General features: G+C 36.4%; 2 protein-coding genes across 2 annotated transcripts in view; one reads left to right on the top strand and one right to left on the bottom strand.

The window, feature by feature from the left end:
* The first annotated feature begins 384 nt into the window (after positions 1–384).
* On the top strand, positions 385–4,971 carry LOC107031236 (uncharacterized protein At4g13200, chloroplastic). Its single transcript, XM_015232528.2, has 3 exons — positions 385–707; positions 4,034–4,188; positions 4,574–4,971. Exons 1-3 carry the CDS (start codon positions 533–535, stop codon positions 4,781–4,783), a joined length of 540 nt encoding a protein of 179 aa, XP_015088014.1. The 5' UTR covers positions 385–532; the 3' UTR covers positions 4,784–4,971.
* Positions 4,972–5,168: 197 nt separating this feature from the next.
* LOC107031235 (guanine nucleotide-binding protein-like NSN1) overlaps positions 5,169–10,768 on the bottom strand; it is a 7,507-nt gene continuing 1,907 nt past the window's right edge. Inside the window, exons 3-9 of the mRNA XM_015232527.2 lie at positions 8,608–8,740; positions 8,313–8,486; positions 7,659–7,882; positions 6,637–6,904; positions 6,367–6,546; positions 6,031–6,242; positions 5,169–5,701 (exon numbers count right to left, since the gene is read on the bottom strand). Coding sequence (XP_015088013.1) covers positions 5,327–5,701; positions 6,031–6,242; positions 6,367–6,546; positions 6,637–6,904; positions 7,659–7,882; positions 8,313–8,486; positions 8,608–8,740 — 1,566 coding nt within the window. The 3' untranslated portion in view covers positions 5,169–5,326. The remainder of the gene's footprint in view (positions 5,702–6,030; positions 6,243–6,366; positions 6,547–6,636; positions 6,905–7,658; positions 7,883–8,312; positions 8,487–8,607; positions 8,741–10,768) is intronic.

Raw genomic sequence — 10,768 nt, 5'->3', positions numbered from 1 at the left:
TTGTCTTTCTCTCTTTCTCATTTTATACAAATTCAAATTGTATATAATCGTTCTATACACTTATGATAATACAATTCGTTTTATACACTTCATTTTTATACAGTTCTCTACCCAAGTGTCTTTCTCTTTCTTGTTTTATACACTTCGTTTTATATAATTTGCTTCAACTGTATATGTATAGCGAATTATACAATTTTTATGTTTGCTATGGATCGCAATTATGCAAACTTTGCTATAACATACAAATATAAACTTTTTATTTGCTATATATGAAAGTTGCCCGTTTTTTATAACTCAAATGTTCATCACACAGATTTTTTATTCAATTTTTGAAGATATTTCTTCCCTTTCTATTTAATATATCTCCACCTACTCTCTTACCAAAAAAAGAGTGGAAATAATGAAAGAAATATTAGTAGCATAAAGTTAATAACAAATTTGCAGAATATGAGTAGAGCTGCCCACCACATGTAAGAAGAAAAAAAATCCAATCGAATTATCAGTGAAATCAATCAGATCTGAAATTGAGAATATGAGTGGGGTATTCACAATTTCCTCACTGTATTCTCCTGCTCCTGCTCCTGCTCATCGGCTCCAACGTAATTGCATCATTCCCCCATGGAAATCCTCTTTTCCAATCACAAACAGAAGCGAAAATGTTGCACCACTCAATTTCACTTGTAACTTCAGCTCCAACCCTCCTCCTGGTATGTCCTATTTTTTTCAACAATTTTTTATACATGTATTTGTGTTTGCCTTTTAAGGAAGTACTGGTGTATATTGTTGTGGTAGTGGTAGGGTTTGAAGTTAATGAAAGGATGGAAAGGGTTTTAGTCTTGGAAAAAAAGTGTGGACAGAAGAAATGAGTTAATATGTAGAGTATACTAAACACAAATAATCATGTTTAATGAAAGTACAACAACAACAATAACATATCCAGTGTAATTTTACTAGTGGAGTATGGGGAACGTGGTGTGTATGTAGATTTATTCCCAACTTTGTGAAGGTAGAGAGATTGTTTTTTATTAAGCTTTAGCTTAAGTAAACCATATTAAAATCAAGTGCGGAATGAAAATGGAATAATGAAGAAGTAGTGCTAAAATTAAATGAGAAGAAAAATAACAGAAACAACAAATAATGTTATAATCGAAGCATTATTAATGAGAATGTAGGAGAGGAATAACAATAATAATACTAACAAGAAAACTAGACAATGTTCGACTATCAGCTCACTTTCTACCATAATCTTCTATAAGCTACTAGTGAGCCATGTCTTGTCTTATCATCCTGGCCCACTATTTCTTTGGCCTAACTCATCGCCTCATACCCACCATAGCCAACCTTTCACACCTTCTCATTGGTGTATCTCCTCTTCACATGCCTGAACCATCTCAGTTTTGCCTCCCTCATCTTGTCCACCACGAAAGTCACCCTCACTTTGTCTCGAATATCTTCATTTTTAATTCCATCTTTCCTAATATGCGCACGCATCCATCTCGACATTCTCATATCCGCTACTTCCATCTTTTGAATGCGCGAATTTTTGACTGGCCAACAATCCGCCTTTTATAACATAGTTTGTCTCTTAAACACATTATAAAACAATCCACCCTTTACAACACAGTTTGTCTTATAAACACTTTATAAAACTTACCTCTAAGTCTTGTTGGCACATTCTTATCACACAAGATACCGGATGTGAGCCTTCAATTCATCTACCCCGCTCTAATACGATGACTAACATCATCATCAATCTCCATGATTTCTTGGATTATTGAGCCAAGATACTTGGAACATCCTCTATTAGGAATAACTTGTGTATCAATCCTCGCTTTCGGACTTTCGATGAGCATTCCAAGAAATAGAAGTGACACAAGGAAAAGAAAGAAAGGGCTGCTATGTGAAAGACCTGAATTTAACTTGTTATTAATCTGCAATTAAAGAACAAAGGACTAGCTTCTTGCCAGGTGCTTCCATGAGTGCGTTTTGAGGATGGACCTCGTTTTCTAGTATCACCTTTTTTACAGTTTCCTACACTCATTTCTGTTCTTGAGCTACAAATTATGGGTGCACGTGCACCCTGTAGTCATAATGTAGGTATGTTGATATATTGTGGTATTGTGCACTTACTGACCCAAAACTTCTTGTTGATGTGGCATCAGTGACTGAAAACGTACCGACTGAAGATCTTGGATCCAGTCTCTTGCTTTTAGTATCCATGATGAGAAGTTATGGTTTCTCCTTTTGCAAATTGTCTAACTGGTCGGTTTGGGCCTTGAGTCTCGAGGAGTAATACCAGATATACTTGGTAGTCATATCTACTTCAAAGGAAACTTGTCTAAAACTAGAAAATCACTATTGATCCTGGAGAATTAAGAAAAGAATAAAAAAATTTGCATGTCCATATCGATTAGTTTTAACTTTTAGGTTCTTGCGAGATATTAGATTCGACTTTCTTTTGAGCCCGACCTAGAGTTAGCTTCCCAATAGTGTCTTCCTTCCTAGAGATAGAACTTTAACTATCAAACGCGTCCATCTCCTTATTCAAGATGCCTGAGATATCTCCATAACTATTCCCTCCCCTGTGTTATATGTAGGTGTTTAACCGGATACGGAGTTTAATAAATTGAAGAAGATGTTCGACATGTAAGCCAAATATATTTGAAGTACCCTAATTTTATCCTATTAAATGAGTGCTCAGTTAGGGTTTCACATGTCTTCCTTTTTCCCTCTCATTGTGAAAGAATGAACTTTATATCAAGTGGGTCCACAAGTCATGTCACTAAGGTTAAAATGGGAATGTTAATTTAAACAAATTTAGAAAAAGAGAAAGATGTCATTCTTTTAAGATAGATTAAAAAGGAAAGGGTATCGTGTAATATAAGTCAGAGGAGCGACTTATAATAGATGAATCCATTACACTTATGTTTTGGACTTGCTTCATGGTACTGGGTACAAAGGGAGGGGCAAAGAATTCTTGTTTCAGTGCTGTTTCTTCAGAAACTGTATTGGTTAACCTGAATTGGGCTGCTATGGTTATGTCTCTGATCATTTCTCTGCTGCTATATCATCATACTTTTTTTTTATTCAGTAAGGAATATCGCCCATTACTCATATTTGGCTCTAATGTCCGTCCTTGAAACTCATATGGTATGGTGTTGTGCTACTTGTATGCTGAAAAGTATTGTTTAGCAAAGGTGATATGAAGGAGTGACGGTATATCCTGCCTAGTCAAAGGGTATATATAAGCTATGGATGTTGGGTAATAGTCGAAGCATTTGGACTGTATTATTAACTATGCCCTACCTTGTCTTGAAGAAGTACCTATTTGGTAGGCATGTGACTGCCAGCTGGTCAGAGTGATATGTATAATTTGAACCTAGAAGATATGACTGTGACTATTATCGAGGAGATTTAATAGTGACCACACGAAGTAACCAAGTAGAATGAAGCATCAAGATATTCAACAGAAAAAGAGAAGCACCTTAAGGCCTACGTCTTCCTCGATCTACAAGTTCTACATAATGGTCTATTAGAATTACTTTTTCTTTCATTTGGTGTCCCCAAACTTCGGCTGACTGCAGCGTCATCTTCTGTCTTGGGAGTCTTTCCTATTTGTCGGTCCTTCTGTCCTGGGACATCTCCCTTCATTTGGAATAAATTCATTTTGTTTTTCACAATTTCTTCACTTCTTGTTCCTCTTCATTTTCTTTTGGGTGGGGGTGGGAAGTCAGTTTTCCTATATTTTCTTTTTGCTCCATTTGAAGAGCCCACAATTTTTTATGATTTGTATTAGCGGTTCAAAGAGACTTTCTTTGTAACTTGAACTGAGAATAAACCTTTCATTAATTCTTCCCAATTCTTTTTGGCTTCCCTAGACTTTCTTTTTCCTCTTGTTTTGGTTTGGTTGGGTGTGCAGAGGGCGTAATCGGGTTTCCTTTTGAATATGAAATTAGTCACTAATTTGTTGTTTCATTAGTCTTTGCTAGATCCCTGCATATATTCAAAATAACTAAAATCATCTCTCTTGCAGGTGAAAATGAGAGTAAGAATGTCCTTGATGCGTTCTTCTTAGGTAAAGCTCTGGCAGAAGCAGTTACTGAGCGCATAGAGTCTACAGTAGGGGAGTTCCTAAGTACAGTTGGCAGATTGCAATCGGAGCAACAAAAGCAAGTTCAGGACTTCCAGGTATTAAGTAGTTCAAGTTGGAAAACTAGATGCTGTAAGTTAGATTAATTAATATGAATGGTTTGAACAATTTGTTTTATTTTACTTTGAAGGTCCTCATTCAATGATGATATTTAATAGCTTTATATTGCCATTTACCAACACTACAACAAAACCTGTAAAATTAGAAAAGGCTAAAATTTTGAATAATGTTTCCTCTTGGTATACACACAATCAGTCTGCGTATCTTTAATATGTTATAACAGTCTAAGCATCGTAATGATGAAATTCTTGTTTATGATTCCTGGATGTCCAGAATTGTTTCCACCCAGAAAAAAACTTAGTAATAAAGTTCATAGACTACTTTGCCAGAAATGTGTAACCTCGATGGTTTGTGCAAAAACAGGAGGAGGTTCTTGAAAGAGCCAAACAAGCCAAAGAGAAAGCAGCACGTGAGACGATGGAAACACAAGGACTTATTTCCAACTCATATGCAGCAGACACATCGACAGCAACTGCAGCCTCAGCTTCTGGGAGCGTAGCTAGTCCGCCGCTGACAAACATAAATTCCCAGCCTGCCAAGGACTCTGAGATAGGGATATCAAATGGAGACTGATACTGTAGTTGTATTGCATTCATCCTTGTGATGAAATACCTAGTTTAGATTTGTCCAATGGAACAGTATGATACTTGTGGAAGAGGAAATAGAACTCTATCTGTGAATACCATTTCACCACAAACATTGTACCTTTTCTCTCTACATAATTAATAAAACTTAATAAAATCTAGTACAATGTTGTGATTCGTGTTACTGGTGCGAAAAATTGTTGTGATTCGTGTTACTGGTGCGAAAAATTGTACATAGATGACAAAGCTATCACCACATCAAGAAATTTTCTAATCTACAGAACAGAGAGACTAAATTTGTGACGTACAAATTAGTCGTTCAAATATTTCGTCAGAAAATTAATAAGACAACTAAACTGAGGAAAGAAACAATATGCGATGGAAAAAAATGTTTCTCGTGATATATAGTTGACTCAATTTAGTACAACAAAAGAGATGGTCTCCGGTATCAAATATATTTTACAGGGCAAACAAAAATTTAGCAACCACAAAAAGTGATTTTTAAGCATATTTCCTAGCTGGGAGTTTATCTTCATTCATTATCCAACTCAAACCCAGATGGCAGCTCAAATCTGTTGTTCTTACTTTCATCAGTTGCAACAACTTCATCAGCACCATCCATAGCAGAATCCTTCTTGATATAATCTACCTTAAAGTCGTAATCATCGTCCATATCAATGGCAGTTGAGGGCTTGTCTTTCTTCCTCCTTTTCTTCTCAGCTTTCTTCTGTTTAGTGTTCAACATGCCTTCCTCACCGTATAACTTCTCATTTTGTCTACTACTAGCACTTTTGCCCCTTGTCTGGGCTCCATCACCTTCTCCTGAGTCCATTGGCTCATCTCCGTTCTCACTAACAAGGTTTTCTGTGGCATTATCGCTTTCAGCCAATGGCTGCTGCAAATTGTCCTGGAATGTGTAAATAGGCAAACATACTTCAAACTTTGTTCGAAAAATATTGAAGTTGACAATAGATGTGATAATTATGATCGTAAATGGAGAATGCAGAAAAAAAAAAGAAATAGCTTTATATGATAATTGGGTTCAAAAAGCATTCAAAGATGAAGTATATAACCTGAGTTCTTGGGGAAAAAATTGAAACAAAAAAAAATTATAGTAGTCAAAGCAGGCAGCCTTTAAATCACAAAACCAGATGCAATTGTCAAAAGCAAATAGGGAATACAATAGTGATTAAATACAAACAGTATCCCTAGAAGTATAATGGGGAAATCACTTACCTCAAGCATGTTATCATCAAAGTTAACGGGCCGATTTGATGGAACTTCAACTGGGTTGAAATCGTTGACAGATTTCAGGCTTCCAATAATAGAGGATTCACTTCCATAAACTTCATCGATATTGAATTCTTTCCCAAATTCTGAAACTATCTTGACCTCTAAATGCTCCCCCTCATTCCTGGTTGGGGGCAGGGTGTAGTATGGAACTTTCCCTGGAATGTGTCAATAGGACATCAGATTTTTAATAATATGATACCTTCAGCTATGAGCGTGAAACTCCCTCATATGTTGGAAGTTTAATTCTTTAGAAGGGAACTAAATGGTATTCACACATACCCTCATTCCAGTCGTGCAGAACGATCCTTGCAGCTGCATCAGTATCAACGATTCCTCCCTTTTTGAGCTTACCTCTAACCATAGCAACTTTCTGAAGAAAGTCATCCACAGAATCGAAGGTAGGAATCTTGTATATGGTAACCAACATTCTTTCTGGACAAAGTTTGAGAATCTCCTTTACTGTAAACCCACAGAACTAGCAATTAGATACATCAATACTATTGAAAGAGATAGAATCAGAAGCAAAAATGGGAAACAAAATCTAATTACCAGGACCAATTGGGTCATCTAACTTCTCTATCCTCTTGCAATTTCGAAGAGCAATAGATGCATCATCCTCAGATGCAGACCTAAGCATCACAACACCGGGGCAGTCCAGCAATTTAACATTCTTATCTAACTGGACTTCTTGAAGGGATCTTGTTAATCCTGGAGTAGCACCTACATTGACTACATGAGATCTCTTCAAGCTATTAATCAGGCTACTTTTACCAACATTTGGTAGACCAATGACTCCTACAGTGATTGATTTCTTGATCTGCAAGGAATTATCATTAGTGGGAAACAAAGAATAGCCCAAGCAAACTGCAAAATTAAATAACATGATTGACTAAACAAGACAAACAAAGGTTTATGAAGTCATTCAAAATTTCATCTTATTTTATTCCTCCAAAACCTTTCATCTCATGCATCTAAACGCAAAAGAATTTTACCATAGATCGTACCAATGTTGATTGTGGATGAGTATAATTGGGCATTTACATGTGACAAGATAATCATTTTGAGGTGGACCCACCTAAATGCAGCTAAACAAGCTGCACATACGATGAGTTCCAAGTTTTTCTTAATCAAACGATAACTTCAAGGTTTGAAAGAGCATGTAAAGTGCAAGTAACTTTGCCAGAGAAGCTCAAACAACTTCTCGATGTTGATGACGAAGTTTACTGTCTCCTAGTTCATCTTGATTATTAGAAGCAAAGTTCTCTTTATAACACATTCAGAAACACCCAACACACACACACAACTGATAGAGATAAGAGACTTGAAAATGTCCAAAGTGTAAGAGACGATTTGAGAAATGGGATTATCATGTCAAGCTACTGTAGATTTTAAATTCCACCTGGCTCTATCCATTAGAATTTTGATGTCCCAAACATGGAAAACAATCTAACCCATTGGTTACTAGCACTTTGTTCAAAAAAATATACAAGTTGAAGTTAAAAGGCATATTCCAAAACTCAACTGCAACACAAGCTAGAGAGAGAACCCCATAAAGATGATCCTGGAAGTACCTCGTGGCTTCGTGAGTAATTCTTCAGCAATTTTATCAGTGTCTCGGCGCCAAGGCAATCACTGGTTTGCAGAAGATTGCTAGTCTTACTCTTACCAGCCTTTGAGGAAGGCTTCCAACCCAGGTTTGACTTCTGCTCTTGGGTGCTACACTTGAAAGCAACCGTTGGTAATTCCTCTCTTAAATACTTTAGCCACTTTTCTGCAGCTTCCCGAGGAACGAGATCTGGAGAAAATAATTGAGAAGTAAGAGATCTAATCCAAGTAACAGCATAAAAGTACCCCTTCGAAGTTTCTCTACAGAACATTGTATGAACCATCAATAATCTAGTAATCTGATGCAACATTTCCAGAACCAAAAAATATATAGGTTAGTGACCTATATCAAAAGGCTGAAGCTGAGACACATACACATGCACATTATATTTAGATATGGAGATCACTTTATATATTCACACATCATTTCCAATATCCACGTCTTTGAGCTATTATGATTAAACTCCAACCAACAAACCTTTACTTTCTGAATGACATAGTATAAGTCTATAAGACACAGGGTATATCACTGTAGCTATCGATGATAAGTATATCCTAAAAGAAAAGAAAACCCAAGCAGATGCAGGATAATGCTAACAATAATAGAACAAAGAAAATACCAATTTTATTAAGGAGTAACACAAGATGTTTCTCAGGTCCTGCTCTCATCACCATCTTTTCCATGTCAAGACAGCGGGTACCAAGAGGATCTCGAGCATCAAGCACTTCCAAAATTACATCCGAAGCATCAATTACTTTGACCAACTCCTTGTAGAAAGCCCTTTCAGAGTTATCTACATCATAAAATCAAGCATCAAGACCGAAGAAAGAAAAAAGGAGTAAACCCTCTAATTTCACTACCACTTCCTTTGCCGACCTACAAATAACAAACATAAAGAAAAAACTTCCGCTTACCTCGTTGTTTAACAAAAGAAGCTGAGCCATCATTTACCCTTCCACCTCCAACTTCTTTTTCTTTTGTTGAAGTCAAACCTTCCAGTTTGGACACATCATCATCCTCAAGTAATCCAAGCTTTCTCTTCTTAGCCTGGAAAACAATATCAGTGGGAGGTAAATATGTGGACAGAAAGTGTCACCAGGAGGAAACAAAGGAACCGGAACCCCAATAGCAAGAAACCTATATCAAACACAAGTTTTTTCCACCATTGACACTGGAGTTGGTCTTCCAACTTCAAGGCTGAGTGACCCAGTAGCCACCTATACCTTTGTAGAGGCCCTTAATAGAGATGCTTAAGTCATTGATTCCACCCGTTTAATGTGTTATTTTTATCTGTATGTATAACCTCCCCAAGCACACAAAAAAGTAGTAAATCTTACCTGAAAATGAGTGAAACACATTCTTTTTTATTTCATAGTTCCTTCTTCCTTTTTGGGGGTTCTCTATGATCCCAGGATTTCAGATAATTCCTATCATTAAATGTTTATGATTTATCTCAAATTCATTGAAATTTCCAATTAAGTCCAAGTTCCCTTCTATTTCTTTGTACGTAGAAAATTATTAAAAGATATTTTCATATCAAAATCAACAGCCGACACTGAATATCAGCAACACAGAGAACCACAATATCATCTCCATAAATTCCATTGAAAATTCCAGCACAAGTAAAGAGCAATCAAACATTGTAAGGTCGCATTTTTGCATCCTTTATTCATAAAATCAAGCTGATATAGAGCCTTTAAATACCTCTGGATCTATATATTTATTACAAGGAGAGGAAGAAGCACCACATTAAACCAAGTGGCAGCACAATAATAAACCACTTGACAGTTTTAGGACAATGCTCCAAAAATTTTTGGAATTTGATCAGATTGATAATCAGCATGAGTTCCATAACATAGGTCCATGTAATTCTCAATTTTGCTATCACGTAAGTCTCTTGAAAATGGATGTGAGAGAGACCTTTTTGTGAAGGAAAAATTAAAATAACCTTAATCAGCAATTCTTGAATGGTTGTCTATGACTTTTCACTGTCTATTATATAGTTCCTTAAATCACATTCAGTAATACTCATTGACACTTCATCAAAAGGTCATTTAGAAGATGCGAGGAAGTTGTTTGAGGAAATGTCCCTAAAGAATCTTTAGATCGAATACTCACATGTACAATTCATTGATTGATAGATGTAGGTCAACTCCATGAAACATTGAAGCTTCACCATGATTTACAAGATAAAGGACTAACACCAGATGAATTCACTGTCAGTGGAGTACTTAACAGCTATTGTCAGAATGGAGACATGGAGGGTGCTCTTGGGTTTTTTCTTGAGTTCAAAACTAAAGGTATGCTACCTGATTTCACGGTTTTCATGTACTTGGTGAGAGGCTTATGTGATAAAGGAATGGAAGAATCTCAATACATCTTGAGGGAGATGTCTCAATCAAAACCTGTCATTGATTTTCTTTGCAGAGTTGAAAACGAGATTGAAACTAAGTCTATTATAAGTTCTCTATCTTTATTGTGTGAGCGAGGAAGCATCCAAGAGGTAGTTAATTCTCAATGAGGTGGTCCATGTTATTCCCCATTAGAAAAGGGTGTGTTGGTTGGAATTTATTAGAGCAGCCTTATGATAGGAGAGAGAAGAAAGTTGATTCTTATTCTGCAGATATAAAACAGATATAGACTCCATATCATGCAAGAGTTGGACAAAGGAGAAGGCATCACACTACCACAATAACCAAAGACACTCAATAACACAACTGCTCAACTTCAGTTCTTACTATTCATGTATTGCTTTATTGTGTTCAGAAGCGGAATACGATAAAGCTAATGAAGTGGCAAAAGTTATTACTGGTTCCACATAGAGCAGATTGGATTTTAGAATAGGAACTAGACAAGATATTGTTAATGCTACTCTAAATTCTGCCTGTTTATGGGTCCATTGTGAAGTCTAACAGCTAACAAGGAATATGAAATTGCAAGGAGATAAGTTAGGCACGTAATAGGATGAACTAAGAAATTTTTCAGATTGGATTTTAAGTTTTAACTGTCAGTGATTGAAGAATTTGAAGCTCCATTGATGGCATTGAGAAAATACAAATCCCCCCCCCCCCCCCC

Source organism: Solanum pennellii, chromosome 9 (genome assembly GCF_001406875.1).
Source record: "Solanum pennellii chromosome 9, SPENNV200".
Classification (NCBI taxonomy): Eukaryota; Viridiplantae; Streptophyta; class Magnoliopsida; order Solanales; family Solanaceae; genus Solanum; species Solanum pennellii.
This window is presented reverse-complemented; position numbering and strand designations above follow the sequence as displayed.